Consider the following 18,538-nt stretch of genomic DNA (forward strand, 5'->3'; position numbering starts at 1 on the left):
ATATATTTGTCCAAACCCAGAGTATGTACAACACCAAGAGTAAACCCTAATGTAAACTATGGACTTCAGGTGATTGTGACCTGTCAATAGAGATCCATCAGCTGTAACAAATGTTCCATTCTGGTGGGACATGTCGTAATGGGGCAGGCTATGTTTGTGTAGGGGTAGGAGTTATATAGGAAATCTCTGTACCTTCCTCTCAATTCTGCTATGAACCTAAAACTGCTCTAAAAATGAAGTCTATTTTAAAAAAAGAAACAAAACCTTTTTCTAAACTGTAAGCTAAGCTCATCCTTAATCTATCTCATAATCATAATAATCATCATCCACGTTGATTCTGATGCTGGCGTGCTCTTCAGGCTTTGGCTTCTTTTTGGTCTCTTTGCTTTTCTCGGTCAGATGCAAGTGATGCTCACATTGCCTCATTATTTTCTTGGAAGACATCCAGCTTTCCCCTTGTCGTTCAGCTGGTGCCGCACATTGTCCTCCCCTCACATCTGTGCCCTTGGCCTTCAGGACCTCCCTGGCTCTCAGGAGACTGCAGGTGCAATTCCACGGATTTCCATCCAGATACAGATGCCTGAGGCGAGGCAACACCTCCAAGGCTTTGAGGTCTAAGGCAGAGATCTTGTTGTTCCTAAGGTTTAGAACCTGAAGCTGCTTCAGATCCTTGAGCTCCCTCTCAGCAATATCCTGGATGGCATTGCCTTTTAGGTCCAGCCTTGCTAAGGTTGCCGGGAGCCTGCAAAAGCATGGAAACAGGATGTGAAAGGAGGCTGTGACCATCATTCCATAAGTGCCTAGGCAACTCAGATTGAGCAACACCCACCTTTTCTGTACCATTCTGTTTCCTCTGAAGCTAGAAAGCAAGCTTTATTTTGTAAAGTTAATTAAAAGTGCAAACCTCAGTCTTATCTATAGGTCTTTAACACTTTCTCATAGGTCTTATTTTAGCCCTCTGATTTTTCTGGTTCCTAGCCATAAACTCTTTAATTTTTCATTTCAAATTGGATCATGTAACAAATTGATAAGGAAAATAGTAAGTTTCCAACTTTTTAGTTGGCAGATGCCATGAATCAATAATTTATAGGAAAGGTAAAAATATTGAATAAAAATATGAAAAGGGTTGTTCTTCATGAATATAAAAGATGCAATGTTAGAAATTAGAGCATCATTTTGAATTTAAATTTTACAATTCATTTCTGATGAGGGTGTAGTGAGGTGAGAACTTAAACTCTGCTAGTGGGAGTATAAACTGGTACCATTTTGGAAACAATTTGGTAACATGTATCGAATTTAAATAACGTCATGCCTTTCAGCGTAGGAGATAATAGGAGAAGTGAATAGAGATTTATTTAAAAATATGTCATACATTTGATCATATTTATAACAGCAAAAAAATGATAAAGGGCTAATGTCCACTAATATGGAAATTAAGAGATAATGGACTATTATGTGATCATAAAAATCATATTTTCAAATAATTTTTAAAATACCAGTTCTATAAAAAAGCTTTTCTGACTATGGCTTAAAAATCCAGAAGCTGGGGCTTCCCTGGTGGCGCAGTGGTTGAGAGTCCGCCTGCCGATGCAGGGGACACGGGTTCGTGCCCCTGTCCGGGAAGATCCCACATGCCGCGGAGTGGCTGGGCCTGTGAGCCATGGCCGTTGAGCCTGCGCGTCCGGAGCCTGTGCTCCGCAACAGGAGAGGCCACAACAGTAAGAGGCCCGCGTACCGCAAAAAAAAAAAAAAAAATCCAGAAGCTATAAAAGATCAATAAATCAACTACATTAAAAACCACAGAAAAAGAAATTGTATATGGCAAAAGACATATGCAAAATCAAAAGAAAAATGATAAACTGGGGGTAATATCTGCACTTTATATCCCAGACAAAGAGCCAATCTCCCTAATATGTAAAGGACTCTTACAAGTTGAGAAGAAAAGGTTTTAAAATAAGTCTAAAAGTGGGCAAAAAGTATGAATGGAAATCCACATAAAAGCAAAGCCTTAAAAATGGGCAGAAGACCTAAATAGACATCTCTCCAAAGAAGATATACAGACTGCCAACAAACAAATGAAAGAATGCTCAACATCACTAATCATTAGAGAAATGCAAATCAAAACTACAATGAGGTATCACCTCACACCAGTCAGAATGGCCATCATCAAAAAATCTAGAAACAATAAATGCTGGAGAGGGTGTGGAGAAAAGGGAACACTCTTGCACTGCTGGCAGGAATGTGAATTGGTACAGCCGCTATGGAGAACAGTATGGAGGTTCCTTAAAAAACTACAAATAGAACTACCACATGACCCAGCAATCCCACTACTGGGCATATACCCTGAGAAAACCATAATTCAAAAAGAGTCATGTACCAAAATGTTCATTGCAGCTCTATTTACAATAGCCCAGAGATGGAAACAATCTAAGTGTCCATCTTCGGATGAATGGATAAAGAAGATATGGCACGTATATACAATGGAATATTACTCGGCCATAAAAAGAAACGAAATTGAGCTATTTATAATGAGGTGGATGGACCTAGAGTCTGTCATACAGAGTGAAGTAAGTCAGAAAGAGAAAGACAAATACCGTATGCTAACACATATATATGGAATCTAAGAAAAAAAAATGTCATGAAGAACCTAGGGGTAAGACAGGAATAAAGACAGACCTACTAGAGAATGGACTTGAGGATATGGGGAGGGGGAAGGGTAAGCTGTGACAAAGCGAGAGAGAGGCATGGACATATATACACTACCAAACGTAAGGTAGATAGCTAGTGGGAAGCAGCCGCACAGCACAGGGAGATCAGCTAGGTGGTTTGTGCCCGCCTGGAGGGGTGGGATAGGGAGGGTGGGAGGGAGGGAGACGCAAGAGGGAAGAGATATGGGAACATATGTATATATATAACTGATTCATTTTGTTGTAAAGCAGAAAATAACACACCATTGTAAAGCAATTATACTCCAATAAAGATGTTAAAAAAATAAATAAAATAAAAAATAAAAGGAACTTATATTCTCAGAAAAAAAAAGAAAAGCCTTTAAGTCTTCAGCCATACTCAGAATAGAGAAATGAAGAATAAAAACACACAAGAGATTCCATTTCTCACCTATCAGATTGGTAAAATGTCTTAATCCTTAGCAATACATTCTGTGGGCAAAGCCATGAAGAAGCAGACAATCTCATACATAGCTTGGTGGGAGCTGAAAATGGCATGGCTCCTGTGGAGAATTTAGCAAAGCCTAACAAAATAATGTGCATTTACCCTTCGACCCAGCAATTTCATTTCTAGGTAAAATCTCTGAAGATGTGATATTTTATATCCACAAACATATCCATATTTTACATCCACAAACATAAAACAGCACATGTGTATTTCTTATGGTATTATTTATAATAGCAAAAGACTGTAAACAACCCAGTACAACAGCAAAGAACTACTATGCAGCCTTGAAAAAGAAAGAGGCTGGTCTCTATGAATTACCCATAAAATGATTTCTAGAAAGTATTGTTAAAGGGAAGAAAAACAAGAAGTGGAATAGTGTATATAGTATCTTAGTTTTTGTGTAAGAGAGAAATAAGAATACATGTAACACATTTTGCTTGTTTTTGAAAAAAAAGAAAAAAGATAAACCAGAAGTGAATTAAAATAGTTACTTATAGGGAGTGTTTGGTTCCATATGGTTTTAACTTTTGAATCATGTTAACGTTTTACGTAAAACAAATAAAAACAAAACCAAGCCCTAAAATTGAACACAAGCCAAAACAAACAAATCTAATTAACTAATCAAATGTTTATGTTGGTAATGTAACCATATAAAATAAAGAAAAAGTACTCTGAATAGCATTAGTAGAGATAGCTAAGCCTTAGACTCTAAAGACAAAAGGATCTGCAAAGAAATTTCTTGCACTATATTTATTGTTAATATTACTCTTAGTAATACAATTCGAAACTTTTTAATGAATACTGTAAGATAAAGAAAATAAGTAAATATATTAATCTTATTAGGAACGAAGATTTTCATTGTAAGAGAAAAAGATACAAATATAAAATAAGAGAAGAAAAAACTCTCTCTAAGGTTAATATGAAGTGGAAATACCAATGTGAATTTATGATTTTAAAAAATATATATCTTCTACCTCTGTATACTGAAAGGACCTAAAAGCAATATTATACACTAGTAGCAATGTGATCCCAATAGCATAAGCTCACTGAACACACAGATCTTAGTTCCAGAATTCCAGTCGCTACTTAAAAGAAGCAAGGCTTCAAAAAACAACAAGGTCCTACTGTTTAGCACAGGGAACTATAATCAATATCCTGTGATAAACTATAATGGAAAAAATATGGAAAGGAATATATATATGTATAACTGAATCACTTTGCAGGACAGCAGAAATTAACACAACATTGTAAATCAACTATACTTCGATAAAATTTAAAAAAAAAAAGAAGCAAGACTTCTTGGAAAAATGGCTAATTCCACGTCTGGGGCAAAGTAAGCTGGAATGTCTGAACTGGAATGCAATGAAGTGTTCAAAGATTAGTGGAACACCTATCATGATGGTTGCTATCAAAAATCCAGAAAATAACAAGTGTTAACAAGAATGTGGAGAAATTGGAAACTTTGTGCCCTGTTGATGGGAGTGTAAAATGGTACAGTCAATATGGAACACAGTATGGGTGGTTCCCCCCAAAATTAAAAGTATACTTGCATATGATCCAGCAATTGCACTTCTGCGTATATACTCAAAAGAATTGAAAGCAAGGTCTCAAAGAGATATTTATACACCCATGTTATACTCCTATATTGAATTCACAGTAGTTAAAATGTGGAAGCAATCCAAGTGTCCACTGATGGATGAATGAATAAGCAAAATACAAAATACAAGTACATACAATGGAATATTATTCAGCCTTGAAAGGAAGGAAATTCTGATGCATGCTACAACGTGAATAAGGATATTATGTTAAGTGAAAAAAGCCTGTCACAAAAAGATAACTACTGTATGATTCCACTTACATAAGATATCTAGAGTAGTCAGATTCATAGAAACAGGAAGTAGAATGGTGGTTGTCAGGGGGTGAGGGGAGGAGGGAAATGAGGAGTTGTTTAATGGGTGCAGAGTTTTGGTTTTGCAAGATGAAAAAGTTCTGGAGACTGGCTGCACAACAATGTGAAGATACTTAACAATATTGAATTGTACATGTAAAAATTAATAATTGTACACATAAATTTTATGTTATGTGTATTTTACCACAAGTTTATAAAAAGAGAGGTAATGGAATCATGTCTCATGAACATAGGAACCAGCTTGGAGGGGCTTCCACTAGCGAAATTTGGGGAAATTTGAGCACCAAAAGAGACTAGCAACTATAAATGATCATAACACACTGAATGAATTAAGATCCCTGGGTCCATAGTGATACTTGGAAAAAATAGAAAAGGGAAACTGGAGAGAAAAACCACACTATAATGTTAAATGGAAAAAAATAAAAAAAAAATTGACTGATCTCAAATACATAAAAACAAATTATCGCTAGGCATAGGTTCTGGTTGAACAGTTATGGGTGACTTTTTTATTTTTCAGCACGCTAAATTTTCAACTTAAACAGGTATTTCTTTATAATCAGGAAAAAAAATTTTAACCATGGATACCAATTTGAAAAATGTCATGCTAACGCCTGTTGATAAAAAATAAATAATAATCACAATTGTGAACTGAAAATCTTTCTGCTAGTCAACAACTTTATATTAAGTGCTATTCTCTTTGTGAAGTACAAGAAGTGAGAAAGCTTTATAGGAAAAAAGTCCCTTGAAATACCATCTGAATGCTATCTTCATACAGTGTGAACATATTAGATGTACATTTCATTCTTTTTAGTATTTAGTGAATTTTTTTGTGGTGGTCCCTGTCATATGATTGTTATGTCAAAGAGAAAAAAGCAAATGAATTTAAACAGATTTTATGACAATATTACCTTTTGTTTGTTATAGTATTATTCTCATATGAATTTCATCCTGAAACGTTAATCTCTTAGGTTATTGGCACTTAGCCTAAATTTTGCCCTTGTTTTTTTCTTTGATACTTACATTTTATATTTATATATATTTACGTTCATGTATTTTTTTTTTTTTTTTTTTTTTTGTGGTACGCGAGCCTTTCACTGTTGTGGCCTCTCCCGTTGCGGAGCACGGGCTCCGGACACACAAGCTCAGCGGCCATGGCTCACGGGCCCAGCCGCTCCGTGGCATGTGGGATCTTCCCGGACCGGGGCACGAACCTGTGTCCCCTGCATCAGCAGGTGGACTCTCAACCACTGCGCCACCAGGGAAGCCCTACGTTCATGTATTTTATATTTGTATTCCTCTCCTAAACCGTATAATACATATACATACATAAGTACTTGTGCTTTTGAGTATTTTAAAGTCTTATTTGTTTAAAGTGCTTTCTTTTTCATTGGAATTAAATTTACCTAACAAAGCAGATTAATTTACCAGGGAAAATCACTTCACACATTTTAACAGTTTGATAAAAGCTTCTGCAAAGACATTTCTCTCAGTCGGTTTACTGTGAATACCACTAACAATTTTCAAATTGGTATCCACAGTTTAAATTGAATTTGAAGTTAATCCCTAAGACAATGTAATTTTGTGCACACACCAGCTTATACAAGGTACATCTCTAAAAGTTATATAGGAAATCTCTTGTGCATAGCTTTTTTTTTTTTTTCAAGGAAAAATGGCCTGTTAATAGGTGGTGAGGCAGTAAGCGAGACTCTGTAACTATTGAGAGTACAGGGAGCACAGCTGAGGAAAGATACGGCAGAGTAAACCAGAGAGTCAAGTCTACTTATTAAGACTCGAGTTCTAACTTTGGCTATTCTATTCACCAGCATGTGACTTTAGGTAAGTTATTTAGCTCTTTAAAGCTTCTGATTTTCCACTATATAGATGAAAGTGCTCAGTACACAGAAGTTACATAAAAATGTTAGTAACGAAAATGAGCAAGCCAAGCTTTCTTTTAAACAAATACAGTTATTCAGTTCTGGGCTGGGCAGCCAAAAACTGTACCTGGTCTTAGGAGTACCTTTTTTTTTCTTTCATGTTTCTATGGATAACCAAAATGGCACTGTAAGAGAAGTCACTAATTTCCTCCTTCTGTGACCTTTGGGTAGTCATTTATTGCTTTGATATAATTTATCTTTATAAGTCTGATTTATACAAAAAGGTAGCCCTGATTTTAAGACAAACATATGCCTAGAAATGCTATTTCTTCTTTCGGCAGTGTCGCTTTTCAGAGTAAAAAAGGGGCGCACCCCCGTTATGTCTGTATGTGGCACTTGAGTAAGAGAAAATGCTGACTGGCTTCATCAGGTTGTAGAAAGCTATCCTGGATTTGAATTATCCAGATTGTGAATAAAGAAGGGGTGATGTAACTTACATTTGCTCCCCGAGCTGCAGCTTGGTGAAATGAGAAGCAGCAAGAAGCAAGACCCAGGTCTTGGGTAGACTAAATTCTAAGTAGTGGAGTGTATTGTTGATAGCAGAGTAAACCTCAGAGGGCGAGGGTGCAGTGCCTAATATTCCCAGGCCCTGGGGTTAGACTATTGTATTTAACCCTGACTCCAAAATTTATTGACCATATGACTTCCAGCAAGTTTCTTGATACCTCTTAACCTTAATCTCTAATCTGTAAAATAATAGGTAAAACAGTGTACCTACCTTCACAGGATTGTTGTAAGGGAGTAACGGAATAACATGTATATTCATTCCCTGCTGAGCTTAGTAAGCACTTAGTAAATGTTAGGTATTGTTTCTATCTCAGTTAGCATATTTAGGCAAATGGGGTAGATATTTTAATTCATGTGTGCCTAAAACCATATACCATTATTTTCCTGATGAAATGTAGATTGCAGCATGGTAGACAGAGGAAGGGATTTGTGGAAACAGTTTGTGATAGGATACACAACGGGCGACTAACAGGTTAGGTTAGGTTAGGTTAGCAACTAGCGCAGATAGGTTGCCTGTGTTTACAGTTTATTTATAGAACACTGAATTTTAAGGTGTAGTTTTGTGTATGAATAAGAAGCATTCAAATAAAAAGAAAGAGTGTAATGTTTAAAGCTCATAAACAAAAGTCTCAAAATTCAAATATAAGGAATAGATTGTATTGTGTTTTAATTCTTTATGGGAGGAAAACCACGGGAAAATTTTTTGGGGTCCTTCCCACTTTCCAATTTAAAGAAAAGTTGGGGAATGGTGGTTTGGGAAGCGGTGGTCCTGATGGGGAATTTAAAAATCACTCTCTAGGGCTTCCCTGGCGGCGCAGTGGTTGAGAGTCCGCCTGCCGATGCAGGGGACACGGGTTCGTGCCCCGGTCTGGGAAGATCCCACATGCCGGGGAGTGGCTAGGCCCGTGAGCCATGACCGCTGAGCCTGCGCCTCCGGAGCCTGTGCGCTCTGCAACGGGAGAGGCCACAACAGTGAGAGGCCCGTGTACCGAAAAAAAAAAAAAAAAAATCACTCTCTACAGGAACATTGCTCTCATAACAGGCCTTTGTCTGCCTTTGTCTTTGACAAAGCAGACAGTTGTGTTGTTTCATTTAAGCCTCATAGGAAAAGCCCCCTGGTATCTTCTTTCTTGCCCCATTGTCCTTTCCCAGTAGTTCTCAAACCTGGCTACACATTAAATTCATCTGGGGAGTTTTTAAAAAATACCGATGCCTGGGCCACAACCCTAGGGTGTCTGATTTAATTGGTTTGAAATGAGGTCTAGGCATGAGTAGGCTTTATAAAAGTTCTCCAGATAATTCCATCGTAAAGTCAGACTTGAAAATTAGGGTTAGCTCAGGCTTGCAATTCCATTATACACTCTGTTGGGTAGAAACTTTGTGCTTTCTGTAGTCACTTATTAAAACACAAATACCCTGGCAGGAGTAAATAATTAAGCTATTTTTCACTCATTAAACTTAGCAGGATTACTTCACCAAATGCTTTCTAAAGGTCACCCGAATAGAAAAGCCCACCGAGTTCACAGTTTTGCCCATGGCTGTCATAGCCTGCTGAGAATCCTTATGTGATACAGTCACTCCCTAACCTGTTTGATGAGTTTTTATTTTATACACGATTTTTTGTTTGGAGGAGGAGCATGCAGTAATAGAAAATAAGGCTTGAACATAGTAGAGAAATTATTTAAATAACAACAAGAATTAGAGTCCTGAAATACTGCCCGCATGTTCTTGTCTTCAGGGCTGTTCTGTCTAGAACACTTTTTCCCCCAGACAGCTTCACAACTAAATCCCTCACCTCCTTCCAGTCTTTGCTCAGAGCTTACCTTTTCAGAAGGGTTACCATGCTTACCTCATTGAAAATTGCAACCATCCACCCTCATTCACTGTAGTCCTGAACCTGGTAATCCTGCCTGCCCCTTTTTGTTGTTAATTATAACACCTAACACTATCTCAATATTATATACTTTACTTACATATTATGTTGTCACTCTTTCCCTGCTAGAATTTAAGCTGTACAGAACAAGAAGTTTTACCTCTTTTATTACACTGATGTATCCCAAGTGCCTGGTAAAGTAACTGGCACATGGTGAATGCTCAAAACATACTTGTTGAATTAAATTAATTGTATGCACATGCTTAGGCATTAAGAGAAATTGATTACTTTCAAATTATCCTCAATACATAATTTAAAATACTGATTTCAGTTCAAAAAATCACCTTTCGATGTTTTGCATTGGGTACAGTGCAAAAAAAAGGAGTATCTGTCCATATCAGATAATTTTTTCCTTTCTCATTGATAAGAAAAATTATCATAATGAACACTGATAATAAGTAAATCAAGTGCCACAGGATTCTACAGAAGCCAGAAGCTGGTACATTAATTATGAGAAATTTGATAACAATAATAGGGCAGGAAGCATTTTTTTCTATAGTGCTGAAAGGAAAAAGAATCCACTAATAGACACATTTAATAAACAACATAATATCTTTTTTAGGAGAATAATAGTATTTGTTCTACTGTTTTTTAATTCTACTTTAAAATGTGGAACATGTGATAAAGTTTAAATAAATAGGATCAATTAATGTACAGGTACAGTGGGTTGGGTATAGAAGGAGGGATATTTGGAAGAGAAATTAAGTGTCAGAGTATGAGGGTGTGTGTGTGTTTGTGTGAGAGAGAAAGAGAACAGAAGAAACAACCAAAAACAGAAGTAAGATGGACACAAATTGTCTCACACACTCACAGACAGACACCCAGAGAAATAAGCAGCATCCCTTAAGCCCTTTAAAAATCACAGCACTGAGAAGAACATGAGGCTCCCAATACATAATTCAAAATAAATACAATGTTACATTACAGAGTTTTGATTTTTTTCACCACAAATACTACTTCAATGCTTTTTAAAAATATAAATGTATTAGTACATTCCCCCCAACCCCGCCCCACCTCATTTTTTCCTGGTGTCCTGCTTTGCTAGTGGTTAAGCACATGCCTAGTCAGCCTGTTGCTAGATCCAGGCCATATACTTAGAAACCAGAACACAGTTTTACAAGTAACATCCCCCTATGATGTTTGTTACCATACGTCCCCAGAGTGACATTGCATATTTTCAAATACAGATGTCCCCTGTTGGTGTCTTGTCCTACAGGCAAGATAAGTTAAGTTAGTGCAGGGGTCAGCTTGAGGGTTGGAGATTCCAAACCCCTGTTTAAATTCCACCCCTGAACCCTTGGATAGCCTTGATCAGATACTTTATGTATGCTTGGATGACTTTTCTTGCTTGTATAATGTACTTAGTTGTCCCAGTTTTTGGAAAACTTTTTTAGTAGTTACTGTAAATGATAACGCTCACTTACCGTAGAGGTATAGACAAGAGCAGGTTCTGCTCCAGGGCCAGGTTGGAGAGCTGGGAACACCTTTGCAGGGCTCCAGCTTCAAACAAGCTGACAATGTTGTTGTCCAGAAACAAATGTTTCAAATCTCGGAGGTCCTGGAAGTCTTGTGCTGTAACTTTCTGAATCAGATTGTTGCTGATATCAAGCTTTTGTAGCCTTGCTGGTAGTCTGAGGGGCAACGTTTGAAGCTGGTTTTGGGACAGCTCAAGGGTAGTTAAATTGGCAAGGAGCTGTGCCCCATCTATGGAAGAGAGTGAGTTTTCTGACAGGTAAAGATGGGAAAGATTCTCCAAATGTTTCATATCTTGAAACCTTACCACTTTGAGCCGGTTTCTCTCCATTTTTAATGAGAGCAAGGATTTGGGCAGGTTAATAGGAATTTTAGTCAGAAAGTTACTACTGAAACTGAGAAACTGCAAAGACTGAAGAGAAGTGAAGAAGCTAGCTGGTATGAGATGTAGCTTATTATTCTCCATGCTCAGATGTTTCAGATGGGGAAGTGCCAGTGGTCCATTCACAGACTCGATATTGTTGCTGTCCAACACCAAGCTTTGCAAACTGACAAGAGAAGAGAGCATGCTGGGAGGGAGAGAAGAGATCAGATTGTTTTTCAGTTCAAGGATTTTTAATTTCTTCAGTCCTTCAAAATCAGATCCGTGAAGGACATATATTGAATTATCATTTAGTTTTAACACTTCAAGACTGGCTGGGAGAGCACTGGGGACCTGTCTTAACTTATTTTTCCAGAGTTCCAAGGTCTTCAAAGTACTCAGAGTCTTGAAAGTGTCATTTTCTACCGACTCTGTTCCACTGGCCAGCAGAATAAAATCTTCTAGAGCTGACATTTGGGTGAAGTTAGACAGCTGCAAAAAATTCAGGGATGGGGAATGGGGGAGAAAAGCAGTAAATTAGGATTATTGTAAGAAAAAAAAGCCATATACGTTACCATTCAATACTAATGATACTTCAGATTTCCCTTCAGGATCTATTTAAATATCTCTTGGAAAAGGATAGAAACTCAGGTTCTGACCATTTTTATTCATTTGTTAACAGTATAACATGTCTAAAATATTTTAAGCACTTTCACACACTATTGGTAGACATAAAGTTGGCCAACTTTTGCTGCGTATTCTTTGACCCAGCAAATTTACTTCTAGGTAGAAGTACTTAAAAATTGCACAATGATTTATGCAATAGGCTGTTCTTGGTTGCATCATCTTGTAATAGCCAAAAAAGAAACAATCTGGAAATATTTCACCAAACTATAGAGTTTCTAACTCTAGGGGATAAAATTATAAGGAATTTTCATTATTTATCTACATTTTGCAATGTTTAGTTTTTTTAAATTATAAATTACCTTTTTAACAATTTAAGCATTAAAAGTAAAAAAATTTTAATGTCCTAGATACTGCTATCAATAGAATGGGCCTATCAGAAAAACATTTTCAACTGTATAATAGTTTGGAAAACTAGCCTCGTTGTTCCTACCAGCCAATTTACGCTTCACTGATGAAAAAGGTTCATGAAGAAACAAACAGGATACATGTGTCTCCATCTCTGTAGAGCAAGGAGTCCATTCATGCATATATCCCAGACCTAATGCTATTCCTCTCCTAGATTTTAGAAATTGCCAAATCTGCTGTACTTTCTCCATGGTTTGCAAGTTCAAGCATCCCTATCTCTCCACATATCCTCCAAACTCCTCCTAGGTGGACATCCACCTCTTTTCTAGGATGACGTAATTTGGTATTTGGTTCTCAGAGTAAAATCATGTTTAGGCAAAAAGAGGAATTGTTCCAGATTTTCCTGAGCTTGATAAATCTTCACAAAACTTTCAACCTGCTTTAGAATTCAATTAAGTTGGAATTTTCAGTGCACACTTTTATGTCTTACTATCTACCGTTTCTAAATGTTGGATTTAATTGTGAAGTTGAGCTCTTTTGTAACATCAATACATGATTAATACCTTAAAAGTGGGTTAATTTTGCATCACATATTTGTTACAGGTATTTATATTCTGGGAAGACACGTGATGTGAATTATGGTATATTTTAAAGTATCTCCTAATATGATATTCTAGCTGAAGAATCCCATGTTAAAAACTCCATAAACAGATATTTTTAATTATAATAGTTTTGATAGCTGCCTTGGCTTATATATTGCTACTAACATTTGATATTTTCTTAATGATTAATCAGATGTATTAATTAGTCTTAATCCCAAGATCAATAGCTTTTTTTTTTTTGCATTTGTTGAGCATCTACAAGTTCCAAGTACTTTTTTGTGTGTTATCATTAATTCTCCTAATAACCCTGAAAGTTTGGTATCGTCAAACTTGAAAGTTTGTTATCGTCAAACTTGAAAGAGTTGAGAATTTCAACAAAGTCCATTGGACTCCAAAGCCCTTTCTTCCTCAACTCATCATTTTCTAATACATTTTCCATTGCCTGTGGTCTATAATTAATGTTTTTCAAAAAAGACTCAAGATCTGGACACAGATCATAGAGTTTTAGAAAAGCAGAAATTTTAGAGATTATCTAGTCCAAAACTTCCATACAAGGAATGATGCCAAAAAAAAATTAAATGACCTGTCCAAGATTCAGTGTTGTTTAATCTGTTCTTCATTCTGAAGTACCTTTTTCTAGGCTTTCTTTCATGTAAAGTCATAATTGACTCTACACATAGCTTTTCACCTTTGGGACTGTTGATCTCCCACAAAAAAGACCTTGGTGTTGCAAATGCTTCTACTTCTGTCTGAGTGACCACAGACCCTAAAAGATTGCTGACTATGTAGCAAGTCTCGGAGATGACATGGATCTGAATGGGCAATTTCTATGGGGACTAGACAAAGAGTGGTGTCAGAGCTTCAATTTGTCTTCATTTCTATTTGTAAAGTATATAGACTAGCTAATAGTAAATATAGGTCATTTTCTTAACTGAACCCAGTGAATAGTTGTTTCCTATTATTAAGCATAGAGAACCTTTGCTCCTTTTCAGGTCAATGCTGATTACTTTTGATTATTATTAGTTAAAATGGCCACCATTTTCTAAGTATTTACTATGCTTATCTTTACAAAGATCTATGTGTAAGCAAGCATGATTATTCCCTTTTCAATGAGGTAAACTCAAGAAGGCAAAACAAAATGTCCAAGTATGTCTTGCTAGTAAGTGGAAAAGTTCGGCTTCCAACCCAGGTTTACCTTACCCCAACACATGTATTTTTAACCTTAGTGTTTATAACATGCAATTAGCTGAAGAGTAGAGAGTTCTGGTGCCACAGTGAGGAAGACCCCCAATGATTTTCAACTTAGCAGTTGAGTTTGCAGAGCTGACAAAGGGAAAAAAATTCTGCCAGACCTGTTTTTCCATTTCCATGGCCTAAGCAGGGTTGTGCTCAAGAGATGTGGAAAGAGATGCTTTTGCCCTGCAGCTAACCTTGGGGCTGCTGGCAGTTTTTCAACATTGCTTAAAAAGCAAGGCAAGTATGGCTTGGTGTTAACAATTAGGCTTAGGAAGCTTAGCTAAGTAAAATTCCTGCCATCACAGTTGTACAGTTTAGTGAGCCTAATACTTATGTAGATAAAAGTTACTATATAATAAGAAAAGTTTAAAAAGAAAAAAAAAGCAAACCAAGTAAAATGAAATAGAAGGGCAACTTCTGCTGGTTTCCCCGTGAAAAGGCTTTGCTTCAGGTTTTAATGCTGGGCAGGCCCTACTTCAAGCATTAGAAGGTTACCGGCCTTTCTTAGTCACCTTATAGGTCCAGTGCACACAGGAAACTCACACACCCTCACAGTGACTGCCTCAGACATGTGTGAACCAAGCCAGCAAGGAGTTTGTAAACTATGTTGGAATTTTTTTTCTGATGATCAAAGCAACACTTGTTCTCTGTAAACAATTTAAAAATCTGAAAAGTATGGAGAGAGTATAAAAAGAATCTATAATTCCCCCCCACACTTGTTGATAAACCATATATTTCTTAGCCAAGAGGAATTTGAAGTAGCTTCTTCTCTCCACAAAAGATGTAAAGTGCAATTATTTTAATTGACTGCCACCATAAAGACATTTCTATTTGTCCTCTAAACGTTAGAGCTAAAACTATAAAACTCTTAGAAGAAAATATAGGCATACATTTTCATGACCTTGGATTTGGTAAAAGCTATCTTGGATATGACACCAGGTGTAATCCTCTCCAGCAGCACCCAGCTGTCCAGATATAGGAGAAACAAAGGAAAATGATCACCCTAATGTAAGACTGAGGCTTTGCTGAATAGGTGTTGAGATAATTAATTGTGGGATGCAAAGAGGGAAGGGTTAGGGAAAGAAGATAGATAAGAAATGAACTGATTATCTGAGAGAAAGTGGGTAGATCTAGGACTAGAAGTCTCCATGAAGTGGAAAGATAAGTGTAGAGTATGGCAGCTGAAGGGAAAGGACATGATGACCAGAGAGTGGGTAGGGGAATTCAAGATTTTTGAGTGCAGAAGTTTCAGATACAATGAGGATTATGATATAAGCAAGAGAGTAGACGGCTGTGGTGAAGTGGAAATGTAGATAGATACTTTTTTATGAGTTCAAGGAGTGGGACTAGGATATTGGACACTGAAGGCACACCAAAAGATGCAGGACTTAGGATGGAGAGGAGGAGTAGGAGCCAGTATGGAAGGGACCAGGGGCACAGTATAAGACACACAGAGGAACAGAGTGTTACAGTGTGATGGCATGCACCTCAAAGAAGTAGGGATTTTTACAGATAAATGGATAAATAAAGTACCTCTTGAAGGCAGGAACTATGAATTTTTACTTTTTTTTCCAGCTGTGCTGTATGGCTTGCAGGATCTTAATTCCCTCACCAGGGATTGAACCTGGGCCATGGCAGTGAAAGCCCAGAATCCTAACCACTAGGCCACCAGGGAACTCCTAGAACTGAATTTTTCATCTTTTATCCCCAGTCTCAAACACAGCATTCACAGACCCAAAGACAGTTGAATTATATGAACAAGTAACTGAAACATTTAAAATTGTGGTGTATATACACATATACGTGTGTGTGTGTGTGTGTATATATATATATATATATGTTGTGCATATATGTGATGTATGTGTATATATATGCACATATATCTGTATGTATATATATATAATTTCTATTGCTATTAATCTGAAGATCCATTTTAAGACTTTTTACTTTAAATATAGGCACCCAATCTGTAGTTCAAACCAAATAAACAGAATATACATTGCATTCACCAAATGCAAGTAAACTATGGTCATTTAAAGCCTAAGGATTTTTAAAAGAGAAAAGAGAAGGATTATTGGTCAGAGCTTTCTACTTCCTTCACAAAACAATCCTCTCTTTTGCCAACATTTCTGCTGTGAACTGTGCTTCCTAGAGATAATTAACTGGGTTAAAGTCAGGGAAGTGGCAGTATTGCTGTTCAGTGAGCTTAAACCAATGACAAATGAACTCATCCAAAAAGTGAATTTGACGAGAGGCATAATTTCATCTTATTGGCTGCAAAGCAGCAGTGTGGGATCATTACCAGGCTTAGTTGACACCCCCGCTCTCGGTATCTCAAGTCCTCAGGACAAATATTTAAGCATCTTGCCCTTTAACCAGGTGTCTTGATTGAATGCTGAGACCTGACAGGGTCAGACCTGCTCTCTGGCATTAGGCACTACTGGATTAGAAGAGGAAAGTAAACAGATGATGACCAGGCAATTGTGCTTATTGAGCCTCGAAATAAATACTATGCCACATATTTTAAACTCCCTGTGTTTATGTGCACCTACATTAAAATTTCTTAACCAAATAAAAAGGGAGGGGGAAGTGTCTCTGTTTGAAGGAAAAGTACATTCACCTGCTGACTCTCTGCACCTGGATCACAGACAGGCATTTCCTTATCTTAAGATTTGGATCAATGAGGGAGAAGCAGTGACCAGTAAAGGCAAACTCAGAGTCATAGAATTTTCCATCTAGAAAGTTCCTGGGATCCCCAATCTAATCCAGCCTTCTCATGTCATAAAGGTAACAAATGAGGTCTGCAGATTTTTTTAACTGCTTGTCTAAGGTAGTTCTATCTCTAGTTAATGAGAAAACTAGAATGAGAACTCTAGTCTCTTGATGCCTTTCAAAATACCAAAGGTCAAAAACAAAAGTTTTGGGCTTCCCTGGTGGCACAGTGGTTAAGAATCCGCCTGTCAATGCAGGGGATACGGGTTTGAACCCTGGTCCTGGAGGATCCCACATGCCATGCAGCAACTAAGCTCGTGTGCCACAACTACTGAATCCCGCGTGCCTAGAGCCTGTGCTCGGCAACAAAAGAAGCCACCGCAATGAGAAGCCAAGCACTGCAACGAAGAGCGACCCCGCCTCGCTGCAACTAGAGAAAGCCTGCGCGCAGCAACGAAGACCCAACGCAGCCAAAAATAAATAAGTAAAATTTTTTAAAAAGTTTCTTTCTGTTATACAAGTCAGACAAATCTATAGCACTCTTTTCAGTGCCCTCTGAATAGGTAAGCATGAAAATAGACATCATAATTAAAAGCACGTAGAATGAGAATTGCAGTAATGTGGCAAAACAAAAACACGTATTTCTTCTGTATATGTTTCCACAAAGACACTGATGCCTGGCTGGTTTGTAGAGCTTGTATGAATAATTCTCATATGCTGCATTCACCTTGATAGTCTTATAATGTTCTAAGTATCATCTGCCTTCTATGGCACATACAAAACTACTTTTCCCCTAAAAGGACTTCTTTTTAATATGGGGAGACAAAGGGGCCATATGATCTCAAACTCTTTTTGTTAAGAAAGAGTCATTTCTTTACTTTTACTCTGCAACAACATAATTAGAATTTTCAAAAATAAAAAATTAATTATAGACTCCGATTTGGGGGGGGCTACTTTCCTAAAAAGAAATATCCAAAGGCATATACCCATCTCAGTATACAGAGCAAACAGGTAGCTAGTGCAACTACCCGACTTCATAACCATCACTTTACGTTTTGATTATTTAAATCAAGTTTAACAAACCCACACTTGCCCCTCACCCTATCTCACAAAATAAAATTGCAGTAACTTGAGTGTAGAATGAGTAATTACCTGAAGGTGCTGAATTTTGCTATGACTGACGTAGAGCTTCTTGGTGGTGGAAGGAATACCTGACGGCACCTCCGTTAGCCTGTAGCATTGCACCGACTGCTCTGAATCACAGCTGCATCTTCCAGGACAGTTAGGATCGAAACCATAGCTAAGAGAGAGCAAAACAAAGAAAGCATAAAGCAGACACATCTTCCAAAACAGGGCCTTTCAGGTCGCAGACGAGTGTTTAGGTGATGTCTCACTCTTTATAACGTGAAATCTGATTATAGAATCTTATGAATGTGTACTCTGTCAATGTAAGAAGACAGGAAAGAAAAAATTCTCAATTTGCCTGGGTTAAAATGTTAGCGACCATTACAAAGAGGAAGGCGCTTAAACATTGATAAGCTGCCTTGATATTTGTAGGTGAGCAAAACCCTATGTTATTTATGGCTTGGAAGGCTAATCTGCAAACACCTCTATTATCTGTAGTTTCCTTGTTTTGTTAAATGTGACACTAGGGAATTAGTGGGA

At 37.4% G+C, this 18,538-nt stretch overlaps 1 protein-coding gene across 1 annotated transcript; it reads right to left on the reverse strand.

Moving 5' to 3' along the window:
- Positions 1 to 294: 294 nt before the first annotated feature.
- Positions 295 to 18,214, reverse strand: LOC132530935 (nephrocan-like). Its single transcript, XM_060168441.1, has 3 exons — positions 18,026 to 18,214; positions 10,882 to 11,783; positions 295 to 742 (listed from the first exon to the last, which is right to left on the reverse strand). Exons 1-3 carry the CDS (start codon positions 18,212 to 18,214, stop codon positions 295 to 297), a joined length of 1,539 nt encoding a protein of 512 aa, XP_060024424.1.
- Positions 18,215 to 18,538: the final 324 nt, after the last annotated feature.

The sequence above is a fragment of the Lagenorhynchus albirostris genome, chromosome 12, assembly GCF_949774975.1.
Source record: "Lagenorhynchus albirostris chromosome 12, mLagAlb1.1, whole genome shotgun sequence".
In the NCBI taxonomy this organism is placed as follows: domain Eukaryota; kingdom Metazoa; phylum Chordata; class Mammalia; order Artiodactyla; family Delphinidae; genus Lagenorhynchus; species Lagenorhynchus albirostris.